Source organism: Natrix helvetica (genome assembly GCF_964273705.1).
Source record: "Natrix helvetica genome assembly, chromosome: 5".
Lineage (NCBI taxonomy): Eukaryota > Metazoa > Chordata > Lepidosauria > Squamata > Natricidae > Natrix > Natrix helvetica.
In genome coordinates, this window is record NC_138551.1 from 1,920,611 (window position 1) to 1,947,839 (window position 27,229).

At 49.7% G+C, this 27,229-nt stretch overlaps 1 protein-coding gene across 8 annotated transcripts in view; it reads right to left on the bottom strand.

Annotated features, from left to right (window-relative positions):
• Window positions 1–27,229, bottom strand: part of TP63 (tumor protein p63) — a gene marked incomplete at its 3' end in the record, with an annotated part of 126,860 nt that overhangs the window by 90,695 nt on the left and 8,936 nt on the right. For 4 of the 8 annotated variants that reach the window (XM_081956066.1, XM_081956065.1, XM_081956068.1 and 1 more), the window contains exon 1: window positions 10,645–10,764. The exons of the other annotated variants lie outside the window; for them this stretch is intronic. In XM_081956066.1, the coding sequence (XP_081812192.1) occupies window positions 10,645–10,686 (42 nt within the window). In that variant the 5' untranslated portion in view covers window positions 10,687–10,764. Of the gene's footprint in view, window positions 1–10,644; window positions 10,765–27,229 lie in introns of those variants that run through there. 8 annotated transcript variants of the gene reach the window in all.

The window sequence follows — 27,229 nt, forward strand, 5'->3', positions numbered from 1 at the left end:
TATAAAAGCCATTTTTAAGCTCAATGCAAGAAGTGGATCAGTAGAGACAGTCCTCGACTTACAACAGTTCATTTAATGACCGTTTAAAGCTACAAAGGCACCGGAAAAAAGCAACTCATGACCGTTTTTCCACACTTAACGACCGCCGTGGCATCCCCGGGATCCAAATTCAGAGGGCTTGGCAACTGGCATGGACTTACGACGGTTTTCGCCATTCATGCTTGTTTCATCGGTGGATCTCTTACAGGCTCTTTCAGTCCTGCACAAGCCAACCCCTTGAGGACTAGCAACCTGATTTGCTTGTTGTTTTTTTCCAAATGAAAATAACATTACATACCCCATCCCTGGATTGAAGCAAGAAGGAAAACAACCTCGTTTCGATCAAAACAAGGCTGGCTGTTTTTAAAACAAGCCAGCCACAAATTGGCTTATTGGGATGTTTACGTGGGCAGGAACGAAAGCGTGGAAAAAATAGGATTATTTCTTGAGGCTGCCCCAACGGAGAGGGATTTGGAGGAAGGGGAAGGCTGGGTTCAGGGCTGGCCAAGGGCCCAATCCACCCCATCCTCTGCCCGCCGAAGGGACCTCGGAAGACAAGCTGCAATTAGCAGCCTAGAAGACGTCCCGGGTGCCCGGAGTTTGAATGCAACACGAAGTGCTTGGAATGCATAAAAGATTATTTTCCTGGTGTTTTTTTTTTTTTTAAAGAAAAAAGCGAAGCAAAGCGATCTTTTGTGCCAATCCACTGAGCGGAAGATGTCACCTGTCTATCCGAGACATTCTCCAGAAAGGGAGATAAACCTCGCAGGGGGAAGGACGGGCAAGAGTGTTTTCTTGGGTTTGTGGTTTTTTTGCAAAAATATGAAGGGGAGGGGGGAGGGGAGAGAAGAGAAAATATAGAATGGAAAGGAGGGGAGGGGAGAGGACAGGTAGGGAGCAAGGGCGGAGAGAGGAAAGAAACAAGAAATGAAAGAAGGAGAGAGGGAAGAGAGAGAAAAGAAGGAAGGAAGGGAGGGAATGTGGGACGGAGGAAAAGAAACAAGGAAAGAGAGATGGACGGACAGAGGAAGGAAAGGAAGGAAGGAAGGAAGAAGGAAGGAAGGAAGGAAGGAAGGAAGGAAGGAAGGAAGGAAGGAAGGAAGAAAAAGAAAGAAGGAAAGAAGGGAGGGAGGAAGGAAGGGAGGGAGGGAAAGAAAGGAAGGAAAAGAGAGAAGGAAGGAAGGAAGGAAAACAAGGAAGGAAAAGAAGCAAGGAAGGAAGGAAAAGAAGGAAGGAAAAGAAGCAAGGAAGGAAGGAAAAGAAGGAAGGAAAAGAAGGAAGGAAGGAAGGAAGGAAGGAAGGAAGGAAAAGAAGGAAGGAAGGAAGGTTGGTTGGTTGCCAAATGCCTGATTCCTGTTCATATGACTGAGGAGTCCACAATGGTCCTAAGTACGAGGACCGGTTGTAAGTCACTTTTTTCAATGCTGCTATACCTTCCAATGGTCGCTCAATGAACAGTTGTAAGTCGAGGAATACCCCCAGGGGTTTATTGCTTGCCCTCCAGCCCCATTTCCATTCAGGAATGTCCAACGTCTTCCTAAGCTTTCCTCAAGAGGGACTAGGCACATGCAGTGCAACTTAGCTCTGTGGCCTCACCCGTTTGCTTCCCCGCCTGCCCCGATGCGCCCACTGACTTCCTAATGCAGCCCCCCTGCTCCATGGCATGCAGGTGATGTGCTTACCTGCGCACCCAAGAGTAAGGGTCTCCAACCTTGGCCACTTTAAGACTTGTGGACTTCAACTCCCAGGAGAATTGAAGTCCACAAGTCTTAAAGTTGCCAAGGTCGGAGACCCCAGCCCAAGAGAACCTCTTCCTAAATAACAGCTAAATCCCACCCTTAATGAACGATGCAAAGACTTGCAGAGGTTCCCCCTGTGAGCTGGATCTAAGCAAATCCACCTCTTCAGGTTTCTAGTCCTCGTGGAACCTTGGAATGGGGACTCGCAGCCCACCTCGTTAAATAGATTTCTGCTGCTCTTGCACCACTCACCACCCTTATTTCAAGCCTATTCTCCTTTCCCTCCCCCCTCCCCTTTTCATTTTGCACTGGAATGGTCCAGGGTCTCCTGCCTGAGCAGGGGGTTGGACTAGAAGACCTCCAAGGTCCCTTCCAGCTCTTGTTGTTCTGTTCTGTTCCTTTTCAACGCTAGAATGCAGGTATAACCGCGTTTAAATCTGCCATATTTTTTTTTGCATTTTCCAAAGAAAAAGGTTGATGCGTCATTCTTTTGCAATTCTTCTGCATTGAGTAACACAGAACGGAGAAACGGGTCAAATTCCTGTTCCTCCAGGACCATATTTAGTGATCTTAGCAGCTTCTCCCTCCTGTTGTCGTTTAGCCTTCTTGAATCAACTTTCCCACCAACTTCTTGTATAGAATTCTGGGCATTGCCCAGGAAAAGACACATCTGGAAGCCCATAGGTTGTGCTATGATGAGACCTGAGACCTGCTCAAAATGAGACCCGAGCAAGCTTGGAGGCATCTAACACAGCTTCTGGTTAAAATTTGTGGACACTAGGCCCAACCCGTGTCTTCACAATGCTGTATCCTGGGGCTGCAGCAGAGAGCTTCAAAAATGGTGGCAATAAGTATTGGCCTTGTAAGGTCAACCATCCAGAAGGAAAGGACTCAAGAGAGAAGAAGGACCCAGCAGACTAAGACTTGGTAGAGCAGCCACCAAAGCCTTGGAGAAGTTCTCCAGATGTTCTGAATGATGTGATTCTGCCTGCAAAGATCAACATTGTGTGGGATGGGCAATTTCTCTGTGAGGATCTATGGAAACCAAAGTTGGGCTTTGAAGATACGGAAAAGGAAGATCATTGAGATCTTTGAACTTTTGGTGTTGAGAAGACTCTTGGGAAGACCACTGGACAGCCAAGAAAACCACCAATGGGTCATCAAAACAACCAACCAAGAATTCTCACTCAAGGCAAAAGGACCAGACTCAAATACTCCAACTTTGAACACCTTATGGAAGGTTCAGTTTCCTGGAGAAGACTCCGGTACTGGGAAAGGAGGAAGTATGACTTTCAGGAAGGTAGAAGGACTCAACTACAGTGCCAATGAGTGACCCATTGAAGGTCATAAGGGACCAGTTTGAGGACCAGATCATCCTGGGGAAAACCTATCCATGTGGTTGCTGACAGGCGACATTGATGGCACCTAATCAATTGATCAATCAGTTCATCAATGCAAGACTCAACTCTTTTCAGAAGTCCATTATCCTGGGAAAGGTGGAAGGAAAGAGAAGAAGAGGACAACCACCAACAAACAAAGTGGACCCAGTTACACCAGTGGTGGGAGAGCCGTTGTAAAGCCTGAAGGACCAATTTCAGGAGCAGATAATTGGATTAAAAGACCTCCAAGATCTTTGTTGTTCTGTTAATTTGGGGACAGATCATCTGGAGAAGACCAACACTTATCTATTTAATCAATTCATCAATCAATGCAAAAACCAACTGTTTAAGAAGTCCATCATGCTAGGAAAGGTGGAAGGAAAGAGAAGAAGAAGAGGACAACCAGAAGCAAAGAAGATGAACTCAGTTACAGCAGTGATGGGACGACCGTTGGGAGACTTGAAGGACCAGGCTGGAGACAGATCAGCCATGGAGAACCTCTATTCTTTTGGCTGCTAAGAGTCAGCACAGATCTGATAGCATTAAAACATCAATCAATGCAAAGACCAGCTCCTTTGAGAAGTCCATCATGCTGGGAAAAGTGGAAGGAAAGAGAAGAAGAGGGCAACCATCATCAAATAAAATCAACTGAGTTATGGTGGTGAAAAGTTGACCCTGACGTGATGGCACATGATGCATTAATCAATCAATCAATCAATCAATCCAAAGACCAGCTCCACTGAGAAGCGTGTCATGCTGGGAAAGGTGGAAGGAGAAGCATCAAAGAAGATGGACTGTTATGGTGGTGATGGATGCATCTTAGAAAACCAGAAGGACCAGATTGGGGACATTTCATCTGGAGAAAATCTATCAACCAGGACCTGGCACTCAACCAACCAACCTATCAACCAACCAATCAATCAATCAAACATCCAATCAATCAACCAACCAACCAACCAACCAACCAACCCACCCACCCAAACAAACAAACCCAAACCAACCAACCACCCAAACCAACCAATCATTCAACCAATCAACCAACCAACCAGTCAACCAACAAAACAAACCAACCAATCATCCAATCAACCAACCAATCAATCAGATACCCAGCAAGAGACTTAGTACTAACGGGGGACCTTCCCAGATGGAAATCCTTCCCTCTGTTCATTCCCAGGACTTGCAATTTCCTGTGAGCAAATCCATCTCTCACAACCAAGGAACAGATAACACTAACCTATACACACAAATACACACACACCACACACACACACCAGCCTTTCTCCGGAAACAGGCAGGCAGGCCTCCCTGTGCCCCCGGGGTTTGCCTCCCCTTCCCCCTTCCTTGCAGAATTAATTCCTGTGCAATTCTCCTAAATTTTCTTTTCTTTTTTAAGGTGTGTTCACAGGAAAAAAAGGGACAATAAAAGTTATCTCATCTTATAAGCAAGCCAAAAAACATCTCTCCGAAAACTTTTTAAGACTGGCTATCCCATCCCTTCCAGCCAGCACGCTCAACAGGTCACGCTTGTTGTGGAAGATGGGGTGTGGAGTCCGGCCGGCCTGGAAAAGGAACTTTAAAGCAACAGTCGAGTTTATTTGGGGGGCGCAAAACCTCATTATGGGACTTAAAAGCAGAAAGCCTAAAATACAACTGTTTAGTGATGATTCAAAGTTACAACGGCACTGAAAAAAGGGACTTACGACCACTTTTTCACACTTATGGCCGTTGCACCATCTCCATGCTCACGTGATCAAAATCCAGACACTTGCCAACTGACTCGTACTTATGACGGTCGGAGTGTCCCAGGATCATGTGATCCCCTTTTGCAACCCTCTGACAAGCCAAGTCAACGGGGAAGCCAGATTCACTTAATGACCATGTGAATGACTTAACGACTGCAGTGATTCACTTAGCAACTGTGGCATGAAAGGTCGTACAATGGGGCAAAATCTACTTAACAACGGAAACACTGGTCTCCAGTTCTCAGCGCCGAAGGTCGGATTGCGCAACCCCAACCGGAAACACTGGTCTCCATTGTGGTCGTAAATCAAGGACTACCTGTATTCTGCAATATTCCCAGGGTTTTCCAACCAGCTGCTACGTTTCCCTAGGCGCGGTTCTTTGTGTTCTCAGCGCCGAAGATCGGATTGTGCAACCTCAACCATGCGCAGAGCATGGTGCAACCTTGCCTCTGGCAGGATCAGGGTGCAAAAGCTGGAATGCCCACCGCCTTCTGCATGGGGCATCAGCATCGGCTGCCAACAGCTCAGCAAGATGGCAGCATGGGATCAACTCTGCCCATTTCCTGCTCTGTTGGCTGGCAGGGGGATTCTGGGAGTTGAAGTCCCCCCATCTTCCAAACCCCCAAGATTGAGACTCTCAGCTCCAATCCAGCAAAGCCAGAATTTTTGAGTGCTCTACTCATTAACATATGCTCATTAACAAAGCAGGAAGGATGCAGGCTGGGGGATTCTGGGAGTTGAAGTCCCCCCATCTTCCAAACCCCCAAGATTGAGACTCTCAGCTCTAATCTAAAGAAAACAAGACCATAATTTTTGAGTGCTCTGCTCATTAACATATGCAAAGCAGGTAGGATGCTGGATGGGGGATTCTGGGAGTTGAAGTCCATCTATCTTCCGACCCCCACCCCCACCCAAGATTGAGAATCTCAGCTTTAACCCGAGAAATCAAGGCCAGATTTTCTGAGTGCTCATTAACATATGCAAAGCAGGTAGGATGCTGGATGGGGGATTCTGGGAGTTGAAGCCCACCCCTCTCTGAGTGCCCCAAGTTGAGAGATGCAGGTCTTGGCAAAGGGGCTGCCATTTCCCTTTGCATATTCCAAGGGGAAGCCCCTCCCACCAGGAGCTTTGTGCTTAGTCCATGGATGGGAGGCCACAAGGAAATCCCCAGGGCTGTAGACAGGGAAGGAAAGAAGAGGGCAAGGAAGCCACTCAAAGTAAAGTTGCAAGAGAACATGAAGTCACCGGAAGTTAAACCAGAGGCATCATTTTTGCAAATTTGAACCCATTCACCCCTCAACTTACAAGAGTTCATTTAGTAACCATCCGAAATGACGCTTAACGACTGCTGCGGCCTCCCCGTGGTCGTGTAATCAAAATTCGGACGTATTTATGACGGGTGGCAGCGTCATCGGCTCACGTGATTTCCCCTTTTGCGACCTTCTGACGAGAAAAGCCAACAGGGATGCTGGATTCACTTAACGGCCATGTTACCCATTTAACAACTGCGGGAATTCCCTTAACAAGTGCAGCACGAATGGTCGTAAAATGGGACAAAACTCACATCAAAAAATGTTCTCGCTGAGCAACATAAATTCTGGGCTCGATTATGGTCATAAGTCGAGGAGTTGCTTTAGATGAAATATGCGGAGGTGTAACCCCTGAAAATGGCGGGTTGGTTTGATCCCTGGGCCAGAAAGAAGACTGGGGTGCGTTTAAAAAGAAAACTCTTTGACCACTTAAAAAGCAAGAACCGTGTCTCCCCCGAAACCCTCAAATAAGTCCTCGACTTACGACAGCAATTGAGGCCCAGATTTCCACTGCTGAGTAAGATACTAACTCAGTGAGTTTTGCCCCATTTTACAACCTTTCTTGCCACAGTTGTGAATCGCTGCAGTTAAGTTAGTCACACGGTCATTAAGTGGATCTGGCTTCCCCGTTGACTTTGCTGGTCGCAAAAGGGGAACGAGTGATCACGGGGGACGCTGCAACCGTCATAAGTACACACCAGTTGCCAAGTGTTTTGCTCCCGTGACCACGGGGATGTTGGAACGGTCATTAAGTGTGAAAAATGGCTTCTGGTCCCTTTTTTTCAGTGCGCTTGTAACTTCGGTCACTCAACCGTCGTGAGCCAAGGAGCCCTTGTTTTTTAGGCCTCCTTCAGTCCCACAATGAGCTCTTGCGCCCCCAAAATAAACCCTCATGTTGCTCTTAAAGGTCTTCTCCTGCTTGTCACTTTTTTTTTCAGAGCCGCTGTAACCTCAGGCTGTCACTAAACAAACGGTTGTAAGTCGAGGACTAGTTGTGCAATTGTGTTTAGAGCGTTATGCGCACAAGATCCTTCCCTCCTGCCCTGACATCCTTGAACCCCTTTACAAAAATCCTTCTCGGCAGCCAAAAGAGTCAAAACCGCAGCGCATGGATGCCACGAGAAGCACCGATGCTCCAGCCATGCGTCCATGTGCCAGAGAGACGACCTCCAGGCTTCCTGTCCAAACAGCCGACTCAGCACCCGGCTGCCACTGCCTTGCCTAACCACCCCTTCCACGTCTTGGGGGTGGGGGGGTCACCCAGTTCAGTGGTCCACGCCCCGTGTTCCCCCCTCGGGGAGCTGACGCGATGCGCCGGGTGAGTCAGGAACCGAGACAACAGCCACCGTCTGCCTCGCGTCGCCCATCCTGACGTCAGCAGATGGTTTGCAACCCGGGTCACAGAGGGCAAGCGTGCCCCCGAGCCGGTTCCTGGGCACTGGCCCCGGGGCAGCTCAAGACTTTCCAACGCGGACATCCCAAAGACTAGGCGCCCTTGGGATGTGCCGCGTGGAGAAAGTTCTGGAAAGGCTTTGCACAAGAGGCTGGGCGGTGCGCACCAGGCGCTGGGAGCTGGGAAGGAGCGAAATGGAGAAACGATGCAGTGGGTTGCGAAAAAGAAACTCGGGGGGGGGATGGGGAGGAGGAGGAGCAGGGGGTGGGGGGAACCATGCGCCTCCCGCCCGCTTTCCTCTGCTACATTGCAATCTCCAAAGACTGGCGCAATGTGTCTTGGCTTCTGGCGCTTCATTTACCCATCCCAAAAACTTTGGATTTCTCCAGAGCCTTCGAAGGGCCCAGAAATCCTGCAAAATTTTAGGACATTTGAAAAAACGTCTTTAGGAAGCAGGCTAGGGATCCGATTTAACATTTGGGGGCCCTGCTGGTGGGGCCTCCGGGCCCCCATTGTCAGAGATGCTGGAACGATGCCAGAGGCCCAGAATTAAGATTTCCCACCACCACCACCACCACCTTGCAAAGAATGAGGCGTCCGGGCCAAACCCATGCAAAATAGCAGCATGCTCCTCCACTGTTCCCTCCGCCGTATAATTTTCTTAAATCCGCCAAACTGCTTTTCTTGTTTAATTATGGATAATTAAACATCAGAGGGGGAGGAAAACGGAGCGAGTAGTTGTCTTTTTTTTGTTTTTAAAGGGGGAGAAAAAAAATGATCTCGTAGGGGGAAGTCGGGAGACCCACCGAGACGAGGACAAACTACACAAACGCCAAGTTCAAAGGAAGCACGCAGCTTTTGCGAGAAAGGGAATTGTGATGCCTGCAAACCTTTCAAAGTGTGTGAAGGAGCGAGCTGTCAAGCCGGACAGGTGGAGACGCGTCCAGGGAGAATTAGCAAAGCTTTTCTCCAGCCCCGAAAGATGATCCAGTAGATCGCTTTCAGAGGGATTCCTTTCACCCAGGCCACGGAGAAAGGGAAAGGGAGAGGGGGAGAGCACAAAACCTGGTGAACAGAAACACAGCCGAAGATCTAGGAGAAGTAAGCATGAGGGCTCCACTCAAGACTAGCCAGATCCCTCAACGCCAAACGGGTCCCTCAAGACCCAACCGTGTCTGGAAGGATCCCCGGGCCCCCAGAATGAACGCTGCACCTAGCAAAATCTGCTCCCATTGGGCAGGATAGGCCCCTGCCACGGCGCCTCCATTTTGTGGATGAGCTGAACGCCAAAATCACCAGCAAACAAAGAAGCTAGCCAGCTTTGGAAAGCCGGAATCCTGGGTTGGGTCGATCTTGGGATTCTACGGTCCAGACTGGCACATGAAACTTGGAACATTTAGCCAGCGGGGCAGTTGACCAAGATCGAGCGTCTATGGAGATTCTTACTCATCCAGGTCACGGTTGTCTCCAAAGGTTAAGGTCTTTTGAAAAAGGACCTTTTGGGGAGGGGCACGGTTGAGTGATTCTCTTCCTTCAAGACATTCCCCCCCCCCCCCAGCAAGGATCACAGGTGCCCAACTGCCACTTTCCCAAGTGGGTTTCGCTGCAGGAATGAGCCCTTGGCAACAAACAATCCCAGGGTTGAAATCTTGGCTTTCAGCAAAGAATCAAGATTTATCCTCTGCTTTTAGGAATGGCATCTCAGTTCCTGGGCAGGAGATGCAACCTGCACCAAACCCTTTTCTACAAGGGCCACGCAAGAGCCCCCCAAAGTTTGCATCTGTCCGAGACTTAACCCTCTCCAAAAACCAGCTCTTTTGCACCTCAGACCTTTGGGAATTCAGGTGATGCTATGCACACACAAACACACACACACAAACTTCAGCTATATTGATTGTTTAGCTGAAACAAGCCGCAGATTGTTGCTGGAGAGACATTTCTTGCTTCGGATGCAGAAAAACCGAGTGGGTTTGCGCAAAACCCAGGGTCCCTCCGCTCAATTCCAACTCCCATTTCGAGCCAAAGTTTTTCAGCATGTCCCCCGTCCCACCCACCCCCACAAAGCGTCACAACTCTGTGCGATGCGCTTCTCCACCGCAGCTATGCGTTACGTCTCTCCTGCCGCCCAGGAAAAAAAATTACAATGGTTTAACAGTCAACACAGACAAAAGTGGCTCATTTGTGGAAAGCGAGAAGTGTTTGCATTGAGGGTGTTTCTTTCCCCAGCCAGACAGTTATTCTGCTAAGGACGGATGACAAATCACAGCCAGGGTGTCAAGCACAACAACAGGACAAAAACAAAGCCCGACCAACTCAGTCCGGATCAAGCAGCTTTGGGGGAGTCGAGTTTTGGGGTCTTCTTTAGAGAGAGTGCAAAAAGGGAAATTTTAGAGATGATTCGGGTCCCTATCAATGCACAGGCCGGGGGACAGAAGAAGCACTTTGAAGGGAGTAAGTTTGGAGAAAAAGCGGGGAAAAAAGTACATTTTGGAGCTTCCATCCGTGAGAAGGTCGGGGAGAAGCAAGTTTGGAGGAAATGTTTGGGTCTCGTCTTCAAAGTTCGGAGAAAAGTGCAAGAGAAGAAATTTAAGAGTTGAACCTTTGGAAGAATCAAGTTGGGGGGGGGGGGTTCTCCTTTAAAATTAGCCGAAAAAGTGCAACATGGGAGGAAATTTAGAGAAGAATGAAACTTGGGAGGAATTCAGTTTGGGGTCTCCTTTACTGTTAGCCGAAAAATGTAAAAAAGGAAATTTGGAGAAGGACCTTTGGGGGAAATCCAGATTGGGGTCTCAATTAGAGTTAGCCAAAAAGTGCAAAAAAAAAAAAAGGAGGGTGGGGGAGGAAATTTAGAGAAGGACCTTTGCAGGGTTTGGAGTCTCCTTGAAAGAGAGCGTAAAAAGTGAAGAATAAAGGAGATTTTCAAAGCCAGATTCCTGGGGAGGTGGAGGACAGAAGCGCCTTTGGGAGAGACAAATTTGGGGGTCTCCAAGTGGTGGTGATGGGGGGGGAGGACATTTCTGCGTTCCACAGAGCGCCCCTTACCTCATTGTATTGGGTCGGAGGATTATTCTCCAGGTACAACATGTTAGCGGTCAGATTAAGCAGGGCAGCTGTCCTCTCTTCCGGCTCCAGGGTGGATCTAGGTCCCACCAGCCCACCCCCACCCCCAAAAAACAAAAGAGACCAAACCCAACCAGAGACCCCCCCCCCAATGGGTGATGCCACTTAGGCGCTTGGGAGACGCTTGAGTGACGCTTGAGTGTGCCTCTCGCCCTCCCCGTGGATTCACTTATATACCTGTCTCTGGGCGAGGAGGGGAGGGGGGGGCAGGGCGGGCCTGCTTGGCTCTACCTGTCAAAACTACTGGCGCACCTGGGCTCCTGCGGTGGGAGGAGGCCTCCTGGCTTCCAGCTCATTAAGTGGTTAAGGAATCCTTATCACCCATCTCGGGAAGAGGGAAGGAGGGAGGCAGACGACCACGGAGGAACAGACGGTGGCCCTGCGCCCATCGGCCGGTTGCAGAAGACGACAGAGCTCAGCGGATGGGGCAAAAGAGAGGGAGGGGGACAGGACAGACAAGGGGAGGGGTTTTTTTGCCTGCCCCTCCGAGCAGAGCCTTCCTTGCAAGGCCTTGTAAGAGCCTCTTTGGAGACTGCAATAGCAAACCTAGCAGTGTGGGAAGGGACCCTGGAGGTCTTCTAGACCAACCCCCTGCTCAATTAGGAGCCCCTCTACCCTTCCGGACAAATGGCGGCCCAGTCCATTTTTTAAAAGCGGCAATGATGGAGCACCCAAAACCGTGAGAATAACAGAGGTAGAAGGGGCCTTAGAGGTCTTCTAGTCCAACCCCCTTGCTCAAGCAGGAGACTCTATATACCATTTCGGATGAATGGCTGCCCAGTCTCTTCTTAAAAGACCTCCGGTGTTGGAGCACCCACAACTAACAGGATAACAAGAGTTGGAAGGGACCTTAAGAGATCTTCTAGTCCAACCCCTCCTGAAGCAGGAAGCCCTGCACCATTTCAGAGGAATGGCTGTCTCTTCTTTAAAAGCCTCTTTTTGGGAGGGAGGGAGGGAGGGAGGGAGGGAGGGAGGGAGGAAGGGAAGAAGGAAAGAAAGAAAGAGAGAGAAAGAAAGAAATGGAAGGAAGGAAGGAAGGAAGGAGGGAAAGAAGGAATTGAGGGGGACAAAGAGAAAGAGAGAATAGAAGGAAGAAGGGAGGGAAGGAAGGATGTTAGGGAGGGAGGAAGTTAGGGAAGAAGGAAGGAAGGAAGGAAAGAAGGAAGGAAGGAGGGACAGAGGGAAGGAAGGAATTGAGGGGGACAGAGAATGAGAGAATGGAAGGAAGAAGGGAGGGAGGAAGTTAGGGAGGAAGGATGGAGGGAGGGAAGGAAGAAAGGACAAAGTTAGAAGGGACCCTGGTGGCCTTCTAGTCCAACCCCCTCTCTAGGAGACCCTATACCAGGGATGGAAAACCTTTTCGGCACTGAGTGCCCAAATTGGAAAGGGGCACCTGCGTGCCAAAGCACCAGACACCGAAGGCCAGCTGGCCAGTGCGCGTGTGTGTGCCGGTCACCTGGCCTTGGGGTTTCCAGCACTCCAGCGTGTGCGAAGAAGACCAGCTGGCTGGCAGGCATGCACCCATGCTGGAAAGCAGAAGGTCAGCTGCCACGGTGGACGTGCCCACGGAGATGCCTCTGGGTGCCACCACTGGCATGCGTTCGCCATCTGTTCGCCATCACGGCCCGAGACCATTCCAGACAAAGAGTTCAAGAAGGGCTGGGGAAGGTTTGAGGCCGGACGGGAAGTGCATTTTCTTATTTATTTACTCAATTTCCAATTTTAGACACGGGCATTTCTTTATTTTGGAAATTGATGGGTGGATGGATTGCACTTTTAGTTTTCTACACAACCTCCTATGTTTTTTAATTGCCTTCGAGTGCTGTGCAAAGGTACTTCATTTTACGTCAATTAACTTTTGATTTTGCAAACAGGCACTTAATTTATGCATCGCATTTCCAACGTTGGACACTTTTATTCTTGACTCGCAACCTCAACGGAGACCCTCGTTTCTACTGTTATAAGCAAAACACTGGTTAGAGTGAATTTTGCTTCATTTTACCACCTTTCTTCCCACCGTCGTTAAGTGAATCCCGGCAGTCGGGAAGTCAGGAATGCGGCCGTTAAGCAAATCTGGCTTTCCCCGTGGACTTTGCCGGGCGGGCGGGGGGGGGGTCACAAGAACGGGGAATTGAGTGAGCCAGGAAATGCTGTGACCGTCGTAGATGTGAGTCAGAGGCCAAGTGTCCAAATTTCAATCGCGTGAGTGTGTCTTCTAGCAACCCCCTGTCCAGCGAAGCCCACAGGGAAAGCGAGATTCGTTTAACAACCATGTTCCTAACTTCACGACTGCCGGGATTCACTTAACGATGGTGGGAAGACGTCACATGGAGCAAAACTCCATCATAACAAGAGAAATGTGGAGCTACAAACGGTCATAAGAGTCAAAAACGGCGCTAAGTTGGGGTTTTTTTCAGGGCCATCGTAATCTTGCATGGTCACTAAACGAGGGGTGATAAGCCCGAGGACTCCCTGTCTCAGACAGGAGTGCCCTATGTTCCCTACTACAAGGCGCCCCTCCCTGCGGGCATTAGTAAGAGTTGGCAAAGTTGTGTAGGCAGTGAGTAGGGAGGTAGGAATTCCTGCACCTCCTCTCGACTTGGTCCAACTCTGCTGCCTTCCGGATGGGGCCCTTAGTCATTTCGGCTTCCCAGATGCCCCCCACGGGGGTGGGGTGGGGTGGGGAAATACCCACGGCTCCTTCCCTGGCTGGCACCCTCCCCATCAGCAAGGAAATGCCCAGGCAGAGCCAGCCAAGAGAGTTGGGAGTATGGAACCCCCACCCCAAAGTAGAGAAGATGGGGAGCCCCTCCCTCCAAGGGAGTCTGGATCCTGCCATGCCTGGACGCAAGATTGCACCCCACAAACACACACACACCCCAACTCTCTTCCCAAGACAGCTGGCAGGCGGATTGCGAGGAAGAAAAGGAAAGGGGGGGAAGCAGGGGTTGGGAGGGGGGGGCTCCATCCAGCTCTTTTTCTTCTTTCCTAAATTCTTGGACTGAGGGTTCTGGAGCAAGGGGGGAGTGGGGGGCACATGAGGGATGTGGGGGGAAGAGGGTCCCTAAAAGGCAGCCTGGGTGAGTTTGTTCAATCATGATCCCCCATTTAGGGGAGACAGGAGAGGCTGGGCTGACCCACCCACCCCCTCCAGCCCAGAAGCCCCCGCACCCAATAGATGGCCGGCCGGCCAGCCTCCCCCCCTCTCTCTCTCATAGATAGATAGATCTCTGTCTCTCTGTCTATCTAATCTCTATATCGATCTATCTATCTATCTCTTTTATCTATCTATATTTTATCTCTCTCTCTTTCATCTGTCTGTCTGTCTGTCTGTCTGTCTGTCTATATCATCTCTCTCTACCTACATGCCTATCCATCCATCCGGAGTAGAATATTAAAACGGTATATAAAAATTAAGACTTGAATCTCTGCACAGCCTGAACCAACAACATCCATGCATCCTGCTTATGTTTCCCGTTAATTTGTTACAGGCAAATCCTCGACTTACGACCACAACCGAGTCCAAAATTTCTGTTGCTAAGGGAGTTCAGTGAATTTTATGACCTTTCTTGCCATAGTTGCAGTTGTGGATCGCTGCAGTTGCTAAGTGGGTAATAGGGTTGTTAATTGAATCTGGCTTCCCCGTTGGCTTGGCTCATCAAGAGAGGAGGAGGAGGAGGAGGAGGAGGAGGAGGAGGAGGAGGAGGAGGAGGAGGAGGAAGAAGAAGAAGAAGAAGAAGAAGAAGAAGAAGAAGAAGAAGAAGAAGAAGAAGAAGAAGAAGAAGAAGAAGAAGAAGAAGAAGAAGAAGACGAAGACAACTGTGGGGTCCTTGGGGATCTCTGAGCTTGGTTGTTTTGTTGCAGATGTTTCATGACCCAACTAGGGAATATCATCAGGGCTAGAAAGGAGTGGGGTTTGTGAGGAGGAGGAGGAGGAGGAGGAGGAGGAGGAGGAGGAGGAGGAGGAGGAGGAGGAGGAGGAGGAGGAGGAGGAGGAAGAAGAAGAAGAAGAGGAAGAGGAGGAGGAGGAGGAGGAGAGGAGGAGGAGGAGGAGGAGGAGGAGGAGAAGAAGAAGAAGAAGAAGAAGAAGAAGAAGAAGAAGAAGAAGAAGAAGAAGAAGAAGAAGAAGAAGAAGAAGAAGAAGAAGAAGAAGAAGAAGAAGAAGAAAGTGGGGTCCTTGGGGCTCTCTGAGCTTGTTTATTTTGTTGCAGACCTTTCATGACCCAACTAGGGAACATCATCAGGGCTAGAAGGGAGTGGGGTTTGCAGGGAGGAGGAGGAGCAGGAGGGAGAGAAAGGAGGATGGAGGAGGAGGAATGGTGGGGCTGGGGGAAGGGGACTCATGAGCAATTGAAACTGAATTGTGAGAAAAAGCCCACAGACCCAAAACGGAGGGGCTCTAAGCGATGCAAGGAGGGGTCACTGTGGATGGGCCAAACTCCTGCAGGTCCCCTCCCAACTAGCTGGCCACACCCTCAGGATCCACGGCTTCCTGCCCTACACCTGCGCCCCCCACCCCGAATAACGCCAGGCACTTCTCCCCCACCTTCAAGAGCCCACTCCCCAGCTGGCCCAAGGACCCTCGCCTGAGCAGCCCGCTGGGCATGGAGGCAGCTGGTCCTCGGGAGCAGAAGACAACCTGGCTGGAGGCCCAGGGCCAGACAGGAAGTTGGCCCTGCCCTAGAGCCGGTCATCTGCTGCCCTTTGGCCGAGGCGCTTGGCCGGAGAGGCGGAGAGGTCAGCAGGAGCAGCTGGTCAAAAGGTGATTCCACCCAAGAATGTCCCCTTATCTTGATGGCCTGGAAAAACACAGCTGGCAATTTAAGACACCCTTAAGACACCCCCCTGCCCCCCCCCCCCAGGAGGCTGGAAAATGGATTTCTCTTTGTTATTTTAAACTTGGTGTCCTTTTGAAAACTATTCAGCGCTTCTCTAGATAGTCCTTGACTTACGATGGCAGTTTCTGTCGCTAAACAAGACAATCAAGTGAATTTTCCTCCGTTTTACGACTTCTCTTGCCACAGCTGTTAAACGAATCTGGCTTTCCCCACGGATTTTGCTCTTCGGAAGGTCGCAAAAGGGGATGGCGTGGCCCCCGGGGACGCTGCCACCGTCATAAATACGAGTCAGTTGCCAAGCGTCCAAATGTGGATCACATGACCACGAGGGGGTTGCAACGGTCATTCAGTGTGGAAAAATGGTCCTCAGCCCCTTTTTTCAGCGCCGTTGTCACTTCGGTCACTAAGTGAACTGTCGTAAGTTGAGACTAGCTATACTTTACAGTTTTAGCTTTTAAAATTACTTACACTTCCACACTTTTGATTCTGGTCGCTCATCGTAATCAAGATCTGATAGGCAGACTTATAAAGCTCTATAAACTGTTTCAATCATAACAGCCAGTCCTCGACTTACAACCATTTGTTTAGTGACCAAAGTTATAATGGCACCCAAAAACCGTTGCAAATCCACTTTAGCCAGAAAAAAGGACCCATTTTGCCAATCTGGGCCGCAAGACTCCAGGTGACCAGGAGAGGGCGCCAGAGTTCAGCTGTTCTGAACCTCTTCACTACCCCCTAATGGCTGTCCAGAGATTACAGCCCAACCCAAGAGCTCTAAACAAGAATCTTGAGAGTTATTTATTTTTTTGCTCCATCCAAAATCTTGACTACTTTAATTTTGGTTCGTTTGTTTTATGAATCCCCCTGATATCCCTCCAAGATCGTATTTTCACTCTGATTTCTCTACCTGCTCTAAAAGGCGGGATTAACCACCACTTTCAAATCATCACGGATTAATACACGTAGTCCTCAAAACATACAATTCATTTAGTGACCGTTCAGTTACAGCTGCATTAGAAAAAGTGACTTATGGCCATTTTTCACACTTACGCCCGTTGCAGCATCCCCATGGTCACATGAGCAAAATTCAGATGCTTGATACTTATGACGGTCGCTGTATCCCGGGGTCACGTGATCCCCTTTTGCGACTTCTGACAAGCAACATCACTAGCCTGGCTTCCCCCACTGACGAAACAACCCAGTCACTAACTTATCAACTGCACCAATTCACTTAACAACAGTGGCAAGAAAGGTCGTAAAATGGGGGCAAAACTCACTTAACAAATGTCTCCCTTAGCAACAAGAAATCTGGGGGTCAACTGTGGTTGTAAGTCGAGAACTACCTGGAGTATATTATTTGTTATATTTGACATTGAAAAACTCTCTATGAGTCAATTGCAAAAGGCAGCTTTACTCAGATCAGCTTGCATTCTGCGAGGGTAGCTCTAACACCATCAAACCTCCACATCTGGCCTCTCCCAGGTCCTTGGGAAAGTCTCAGCAGATGGACAAAAATGCCAAATCCAACATGAACATCTGGCTGACTGTGTGGCAAACCCTAATAACCACCGTCGGCATTGACAAAAACCCCATCAGTCAATTGCAAAAGGCAGCTTGACTTGGAGCAACTTCCATCCTGTGACGAGATTTTGAGCACCCATCCATCATCCACATCTGGCCTCTCCCAGGTCCTTGGGAAGGACTCAATAAGTGTATGAAAAGGCCAAATCCAGACTAAACAACTCGCTATATGACCAACAACAATAATAATGAACATCCACACATCCTTCTTAGTGAAGCGCGCAAACCAGCGTCTGCAGTTCCTGCGTCTCGGATGAGGAGAGCACATCTTTCTCCTTCTGTCCTGGCCACTTTTTACAAAGGCACAATTGAGAGCGTTTTCACAAACCGTATCCCTGTTTGGCTTGGTAGTTGCAGTGCCTCAGATAGAAAGTCCCTACAGAGAGTGGTGGGGACAGCTGAGATTATAGGAAACTCACTTCCCGTTATTTAGAAGACTGCTTGTAAGCGCTATGTGCTTAGAGCTCAAAGCACTGTTAGAGACCCCGCACACCCACTTCACAGTCTCTGTTTCTATTACTCCCCTCTGGGAGGGGGTTTCGAAGTATTTCTAGAAGGACTTCCACATTCTGTAACAGCTTTGTTCCCTAGGCCATCCGTCTGGTAAACGCACAAGATTCGTTTTTCTCACCATGTACATGGATACATCCGAACTACCATATTTTTCGGAGTATAAGACGCACCAAGGTTTTGAAGAGGCAATTTAAAAAAAAAAAAGATAGGTAGGTTGATAGAGAAGAGGGAGAGAAAGAGAGAGAAATACATTAGTTAGGTAGGGAGAGAGAGAGTAGTTAGGTAGGTAGGTAGATAAAGGGATAGAGAGAGAGAGAGAGAGAGAGAGAGAGAAATCTAGTAGGTAGGGGGAGAGAGAGTGTAGGTAGGTAGGTAGAGGGATAGAGATAGAAAAATAGAAAGAGAAATATAGTAGATAGGTAGGGAGAGAGAGTAGGTAGTTTGGTAGGTAGAGAAATAGAGAGAAAGAAAAAGAGAGAAATACAGTAGATAGGTAGGGAAAGAGAGAGAGAGAGAATAGGTAAGTACGTAGGTAGATAGAGGAGGAGGAGGAGGAGGAGAGAGAGAAATAGATAGGTAGGGAGAGAGAATGAGTAGGTAGGAGGTAGAGGGAGGGAGGGAGGGAGGGAGGGAGAGAGAGAGAGAGAGAGAGAGAGAAAGAAATGCAATAGGTAGGGAGGGAGGGAGGGAGAGTAGGTAGGTAGGTAGATGTTTCCAGGTGTATTTATCCATGTGCTGGAGAAGGAAATTGCTGACAATCTGCAGCACCTAAGACTTTGTTTCTGCTGGCACAGCACTTGATCAATCTAATTCTCATCAATCAGTTAAAGAGCTTTCCAAAAGGAAAACAAAAAAGTTTTTGCACTCTGCAAACCTCCCAAAAACAAAAAAAAAGTTTTTTGTCAAAAAAATTGCATGCCTAGCCTTATGGAGGCTTATAGAGTGCTGCTGGGGGCTGGGGGGGCAAAAAAGGCCCATTTCTTGCTCTTTTCTGCCCTCCCCAGCCCCCAGGAGCTATCTGGAAGCCTCCTAAAGGCTATGCACGGCCATTTTGGTGAAGAGGGCGGGGCTTCGGGAGGCCAAAAATGCTGTATTCAGTGTATAAGATGCACCCAGATTTTCAGCCTCTTTTTTGAGGGAAAAAGGTGCGTCTTATACTCCGAAAAATACAGTAGACTGTGATGTTTCTCTGTGTCGTAGAATATATGTGGACATGTGCATAATTTTGTATTTATTTATTTTGTCGTGTTTATGTAGTGTATATTAGAGGTGGAGACCCTTTGAGAGTTGCAGGCCACAAAATTTCATTTTAATGTATGCCAATTGGTTGAAGTTCTTCTATTCTAATACCACCGGCATTGACAAATTCGCCTTTGGTCAATTGCAAAAGGCAGCTTCCATCCTTCGGCCAGACTTCCTCAAACATCCACATTTGCCCATCCCAGGTCACTGGGAAAGATTCCAGAGGCAGATAAAAATGTCCAGATCCAGTTTAAACATCCGGCAGACTGTGTGACAACCATGGGCATTGACAAAAATCAGTCAATTACAAAAGGCAGGTTTACTCAGAATACTTTGTAAAAATGTCAAATCCAGTCTAAAGCTGGCTCTGTGTTGGCCAACCACAATAATAACAATATAGAATACTAGCTGGATGCCCGTGCTTCGCGACGAAACCATGTGATTGGGCTATGCCGGAGAAATTGGCTCAGTGGTGGTCGGTGATTGAAACACATAAGGGCATGATAGCAAACCTATGGCACGCGTGCCACAGGTGGCACGCGAAGCCATTTGTTGGGGCATGAGAGGTGCTGCCCTGTGAGCTGGTCAGCAAACATGCGTGTGCTGGCCAACTGACTTCGGCCTTGTTTTGAGGCTGTTTTTCACCCTCCGGAGGCTTCCTTGAGCCTCTGGAGCGCGAGAAACCGCCCTACAGGCAAACCGGAACTTTGGAAACGTACTTCAGGTTTGCTCTTATGGCCATTTTTCGCCCTCCGGAGCCTTCAGGAGGCTTCCCTGAAGGCCCCAGAGATCGAAAATCGGCCCTACGGACAAACCGGAACTCACCATTCCCAAACTTCCGGGTTCCCCATAGGCCATTTTTCGCCCTCCAGAGCCTTCAGGGGCCTTCAGGTGGCTTCCCTAAAGGCTCCGGAGGGCAAACAATGGCCGTATGAACTTCCGGTTTGTCCATAGGTCCGTTTTTCACCCTCCGGAGCCTTCAGGGCAGCCTCCTGAAGGCTTCGGAGGTCTAAAATCAGACAAACGGACAAATACGGACAAACCAGAAGTCACCATTCCCAAACTTCCATGTTCCCTGTAGGTCTGTTTTTTGCCCTCCGGAGTCTTCAGGGAAGCTCCTGAGGCCTCCGGAGGGAGTCCGGGGCGGGGAGCCTGTTTTCACCCTCCCCAGGCTCCTAAAAAGATTCTGGAGCCTGGGGAAGGCGAAAAAATCATGCCAAAAGTGAGGGGGTCGCACACATAGCATTATGGGTATGGCATGCCTGCGCATGACCCCCCCCCCCCTTGCCAAGAAAAGTTTGCCATCACTGACATAAGGGAACATCAATCCTGCTGCCTTGAGTCTGGAAGCAGTTCCATAGGTGGAAGGCGTAGACAATTTTGTGAGGTACCGACGTTTCGTACTGTAAGGAGTCCCCAGGCCACTCCCGAGGGAAGGAGTGGAACGCCTGCCAGTTTGAACTGAGGTAATGGAATGTGAGGCAGTTGGAACAGAGCTCTTTTCAGGTGGGGTGGGGGAGTAGAATGTCTAACTCCTTAGCATCAGAGTGTGTTAATATAAGGCAACTGGCAAGCGTGTTAATTACTGTATAAGAAATACTAATGATCTGATGGTCATTTCGAAAAGTCCGTTCCTAGCAAGCACCTAGAAGTCAAGAGGACACATACGTGCCAAATTTCAAGTTTGTAGCCTTTACGGTTCTGGAAATTTCGTGATGAGTGAGTGGTATTTGCCTTTTATTTATTTTTTATTTATTTATTTGATTTGATTTCTAGACCGCCCCCTCTCCCCGAAGGGACTCGGGGCGGTGTACAGGTACCAAATTAAAAAACCTTACAAATAATCATAAATATAGTTAAAATTGAATTAAACTTCAGTGATGGGTAATCTTTTGGTCCTCCTGTGGCAAAATTGCACGTGCGTGCGCAACAGCACGCACATATGTGCTCACAATGCAATGCATCCCGCCCCCCTGTGCATGCGTGCTTGCCCCCCCCTGCTTCCCCCCCGTCTCCTCCACTCCCCCATGCCCATTTTGGAACTAGCAGACAAATGGCTTTCCAACATCTCCTTAAAGACTTCCAGTGTTGGGGCATTCACAACTTCTGGAGGCAACTTCTGTTCCACTGATTCATTGTTCTAACTGTCAGGAAATTCCTCCTCAGTTCTAAGTTGCTTCTCTCCTTGATTAGTTTCCACCCATTGCTTCTTGTTCTGCCCTCAGGTGCCTTGGAGAATAGGTTGATCACCGTTCTTCTTTGTGGCAGCCCCTGAGATATTGGAAGACTGCTATTATGTCTCCCTTGGTCCTTCTTTTCATTAAACTAGACATTCCCAGTTCCTGCAACCGATCTTCTTCACTTTGATTATTCTATGTATTTTTAAGGAAAGAGAAAATATAAGGACCAGCCGTGCTGAATGCAATTTTCACCCTGAACGACCGGAAACTGCAGCACTTTGCCTTCTTTGCCAGTTTCTTTTCTCCTTCGTCTCAAGTTGTGTGCTTTGCCAATTGCCGACAGGAAGTGCACAATTGACATATTAAGAACATCATTGGAAATTTTTAACACTTGGCCAGACAGACGCTCTCAGACAAAGCACTCAGTCACAAAGAGCCATTTCAAACACTCGACAACAGAAAGTTTGCCAGCCTTCCTCTTAACGGTTCTGGGTGCTCTGGCCAAACCGCGCAGGGTTACGGGTGGTCCTCGGCTTACGACCAAAATGCAGCCCCACTGCTAAGGGAGGCAGTTGTTAAATGAACTCTGCCCCGTTCTGCAGTCTTTCTTGACACGGGCGTTAAGCAAATCACTGCAGTTTTTTTCAACCTCATCGTAACTTCGAACGGTCACTAAATGAACTGTCGTAAGTCGAGGACTACCAGTGGTCGAGGATGAAATGTTTTGAGTGCTTACGAGGAGGCTGTTAGCCGTAAAGCTGACAGGCCCTGCGCCTTAAAACCTATTTTGGGAGAATAAGGAATGCACTGAGAGTCGTTTGCGCTCTCATCCCCGTCTCAAAACAAACCCACATTGCAATCATCAAATCTGGGTTTGTTTCTATCCCGGTTTAACCGCTGGCTCTTCGGGACTTTCCTTCCGTCTGCCGCAGCTCGAAACGGCCTCTCCGATCCACCCGGAATATTCCATTTCTTCTCCATCTCTGGAAAACTGTCTCTCAAACATGACTGAAGAATTCCCCAGTTAAAATCCACCCCCTCTTCAAGGGGCCAAGGTTGAGAACCCCTGTTTAAGGGGTTGGGCCCCCCAGAAAATCTCTTTAATTCAATCACCAGGTGAAGAGGTCGACGTGAAGAGGGGAGGGGGTTGTCTGGATCTTTGTCTTCTATAATCTGTGATCGCCCCGTGGTCTCCCATCCTTTCAAGGACCACCGAAGAGTGCTGGGAGCTAACCCCTAGCTCAGTGTTTCTCCACCTGGGCCCCTTGAAGAGGAGTGGACTCCAACTCCCAGAATTCCCCAGGCAGCCAGGTCTGCTTTCCCCCCCTTCCACCTCCTAGAAGGGAGAGACTGCAGAGGAAGGGATCACAAGAGAGTAAGCAGGCCACCATGGGGATACACATCAAACGGAATGCAGTAGTGCCGGGGGATTCTGGGAGTTGAAGTCCACGCATGCTGGCTGGGGGATTCTGGGAGTTGAAGTACACACATGCTAGCTGGAGGATTCTGGGAATTGAAGTCCACACAGGATGGCTGGAGGATTCTGGGAATTGAAGTTCACACATGCTAGCTGGAGGATTCTGGGAATTCAAGTCCACACAGGATGGCTGGAGGATTCTGGGAATTGAAGTTCACACATGCTAGCTGGAGGATTCTGGGAATTGAAGTCCACACAGGATGGCTGGAGGATTTTGGGAATTGAAGTTCACATATGCTAACTGGGGATTATGGGAGTTGAAGCCACTGTTCAAGCTACCAAGATTGTGCTACCCTGCTCTAAAACTGGTTTTTTTTCACAACCCATCACACACACCTCATTTTTGAAAGTCAACACACTTCCCTCCCCCCCCCCCTCAGGACATCCGGTTTTCCGAAGACTCAGACCAGGAAGGGAATGATTTGCAAGCCAGCATCTTTGCTCTGGGGAATCTTCCTCCTCCAGGAACACTCCCAACTGTGCACAAATGAAGAAGGTGCCAGGAAAGGAAAGATAGCAACCCCCCCCCTCCCTCCCCAATCCGATTTCCCCTCCAAGGGCTCAAGCAGCCTCCCCCAAATAAGGAATCCCGGAAAATGGAGAGCTGAAAACCTCTGCAGGGGCTCCGATGGAGAAAACCAGGTTGCGGTGGAGCAAGAGTGTGCGATTGTAGTTTGTGGAATGCAAATCCTCCCCGCCTTTTCCCAGAAGGAAAACCTCGCAGGAGGGAAGTCCCCACCTCGCCTTGCTACTGGGCGTCCCTTGAACTCGGCACAATTGGCATCATGGGTTTTTTTTTGCACACACACACACAAACACACATTAAGAAATGGTTTTGCCTGCACTCATCATATCCATTTCTGTTGTGTTTTCAACTCCCGGCAGCTCCTGATGGATTCTGCAAGGCAGTCCTTGACTTATAACCGTTCCGTTTAGTGACCGTTCGAAGGCACAACGGCACTGGGGGGGAAAAGTGACTTAGGGCCGTTTTCGCACTTACGACCGTTGCAGCATCCCCGTGGTCACGTGATTTACATTTGGATGCTTGGCAACTGACTCATATTTATGACGGTCGCAGTGTCCCCGTGAGGTAGATTGGACTATGAGAGAGGGAGAGAGAGAGGCGGTCACAGCTTCCAGGTTTAAGGCAGGACTAGAACTCTCCATCTCCTGGTGATTGACCCAAAGTCACCCAATTGGCTTTCATGCCTAAAACAGGACTAGAACTCCCATCTGCCACTTTCTGACTCAATGCCTTAACCCAGGGGTGTCCCAACTTGGCAACTTTAAGACTTGTGGACTTCAACTCCCAGAATTCCCTAGCCAGCAGAGCTGGCTGGGGAATTCTGGGAGTTGAAGTCCACAAGTCTTAAAGTTCCCAAGTTGGGACACCCCTGCCTTAACCACTAGACCAAACTGCCCAATGGGCACCCACCAAGCGGCAGACCACGCAGGCTGAGCCAACGGGCCCCTCTCAGCCCAACAGCTTCGCAGGGGTGCACGCATGGATTCCCAAGACCATCTTCCACTCCAAGCCTCCAGCGCTGGGAACGGAAGGGCTGCCGGAGCGACCGAAGCGCAGCTGGCGGTTGTTGTTGTTGTTGTTGTTGTTGTTGTCGTTGTTGCAACAACCCTTTGCTTCCCTTCCAACCCCAGGGGCCAAAGCGCCCAAACGCCTCTGGCGCTGAGATTGAAATCCCTTTTAATTAAATGTTTGCGCCTCGCTTTGAAGACACGGAGCTGCATCTTCCCAGGCGAGGACACACGTTGTGGGGCTGTGCTGGGAGCCCCGGCTGCCCAACCTTCCTCGCAGCCTTAAGGGGGCGGCCCTTCCAGACTCCAGAAAGAGGGGAGGGGAGGACAGAGGGAGGGAGGGAGGACGGGGGAGGGGAGGGGGAGAAACCTGGGACCAAATTGGAGGTCTTCTAGTCCAGCCCCCTGGCCAAGATCATATGAATCCTAGGGGTGGAAGAGACCTTGGAGGTCTTCTAGTCCAGCCCCCTGGCCAGGTTTCTAGAACTGTAGGGTTTGAGGGGACTTTGGAGGTCTTCTAGTCCAGCCCCCTGCCCAAGATCATAGAATCCTAGGGGTGGAAGAGACCTTGGAGGTCTTTTAGTCCAATCATAAAATTATAGGACGCTAGGGGTGGAAGGGACCTTGGAGGTCTTCTAGTCCAGCCCCCTGCCCAAGATCATAGAATCCTAGGGGTGGAAGGGACCTTGGAGGTCTTCTAGTCCAGCCCCCTGCCCAAGATCATAGAATCCTAGGGGTGGAAGAGACCTTGGAGGTCTTCTAGTCCAGCCCCCTGGCCAAGTTTGTAGAACTGTAGGGTTTGAGGGGACCTTGGAGGTCTTCTAGTCCAGCCCCCTGCCCAAGATCATAGAATCCTAGGGGTGGAAGAGACCTTGGAGGTCTTCTAGTCCAGCCCCCTGGCCAAGTTTGTAGAACTGTAGGGTTTGAGGGGACCTTGGAGGCCTTCTAGTCCAGCCCCCTGCCCAAGATCATAGAATCCTAGGGCTGGAAGGGACCTTGGAGGTCTTCTAGTCCAGCCCCCTGCCCAGGATTATAGGAAACTAGGGCTGGAAGGGACCTTAGAGGTCTTCTGATCCAGCCCCCTGGCGAAGATCATAGAATTGTAGTGTTTGAAAAGGACTTCGGAGGTGTTCTAGTCCAGCCCCCTGCCCAAGATCATAGAATCCTAGGGCTGGATGGGACCTTGGAGGTCTTCTAGTCCAGCCCCCTGCCCAAGATCATAGAATCCTAGGGCAGGATGGGACCTATGGCATCTGGGAATAACAGCTGTCCCAATATTTTCTCGGAAACTTCCAGGGATGAGGAGGTTTGAGGTTTATTGGACTTCTATGCCGCCCTTCTCCCAAAGGACTCATGTACAACATAAAAACACATAGGACAAAAGTTAAAAGAAAGAACGGAGCAGGCACAAATCTCCCACTGATTCACCTTCCCCCCCACGAGCCCTATTTTGGAAAGGCACCCCAAAGGACCCCCAAACCTCTCAACGGGTCTGCAAGAAGCCTTGCTATGGGGCGAGTGGCCGACTTCCTCCAAGCCAGGCGCCCTCTGGCAACGGCTGCCCTCCAAAAGGGCCTGCCATCGGGGCTCATGCAGATTGGAGGGGGGGGTGGCCACGTCAGGGGCCCCAGCCACGGCTTTAATTTTGGGTTGTTGTTTTTTTTAAAGCTATGGAGAGCGAAGTTTGGGGGTTTCTCCAAGAGGAAGCCCCAGCCCTCCTAGGTGCCAGCGTGCCCCTCACCCTCCTGGCTCCCTCCTTCCCCCTGCCAAAAAGAGAGAGGGGGGCCCGTATTTGATCAAACCGGGAGTTGGTTTAGCAGAGGAACTTATCCCCAAAAAGGCATTTAGTCAAACTGGTTGAACCAGGCCGGAGCGCCTGGGGGGCGGCAGGGAAGATGAGCGGGGAAGGGAGGGGAGGAGGAAGGGGAGTGGGCCAGACGCCCAGCCACGGGGCTGGGTCCTGGGGGTGGGGGTGGGGGGAGACGCTTTTCATAGCCTGGGCTGCTGCAAACTTCCCAAGAGGAAGACGAGATGCAATCGGCCACCATCCTCAACATACAACGCACGCTGCATCCCGTTTAGCGACGGTCCAAAGTGACAACGGAACTGAAAAAACAGATGCATTACGACCGTTTTTTCACACTTACGACCGTTGCACCATCCCCGTAATCAGGTGATCAAAATTCGGCTGCCGACTCGTACTTATGATGGCCGCAGTGCCCCCGGGGTGGGTGTGTGTGTCAGGGGATCGACCCCCTTTTGCAACCTTCCGGCAAGCAAAGTCCAGATTTACTTATCGTGTTACGTTCTTAACCTGAGGGATTCGCTGTGGCAAGAAAGGTCGTCAACTGGGGCAAAACTCACTTAACGACGGTCTCACTCAGCAACAGACATTTTGGGCTCAATTGGGGTTGTAGGCCGAGGATTACATATAACAGGCCAAGTTGCCTTTGAGTGGGTTGTAACAAGGGTGGGAAAGGATTGGTGGTCCTTTGGGGACGAGGGGCTTCGAAACTCTATTCTTTAGGCCAAGATCGCCTTGTGGTCTCCCATCCTGATGCAATGCTGGTTAGTCTTTCAAGGCCAGATAAGAAGAGCTGGGAAGTGTTTTCCAAGCTTCAAGAACTTTTAAGATAGACAGACTTCAACTCCCAGAATTCCCCAGCCAGCAAAGAGGGCTGGACTTCAACTCCCAGAATTCCCCAGCCAGCAAAGAGGGCTGGACTTCAACTCCCAGAATTCCCCAGTTGCTAAGGCCAGCTAAGAAGAGCTGGAAAGAGTTGTTGAAGCTTCAAGAACTTTTAAGCTGGATGGACTTCAATTCCCAGCATTCCCCAGCCAGCTGGCTGGGGAATTCTGGGAGTTGAAGTCCAGCTCTCTTCAAGCTCTCAAGTTGGAAAAACACTTCCCAAATTTGCACTCCATAGAAGGAAAAAACAGAATAAAAGGGGAAAACTCCATTCCTCAACGAATCAAAGCCAAAGTTTGCCGTCAACCCTCCCCAAACGGACATCAAATCCCAGAATCCTCCTTCTGCACACAGCAAGGGACTCTGGGAGTGGAAGTCCCCTGCCTTTGCAGGACCCTGGGGGTGGAGTGGGGGAGGAAAAGCTGACCTCTTCCCCTTTTGCCCTTGGAAGACG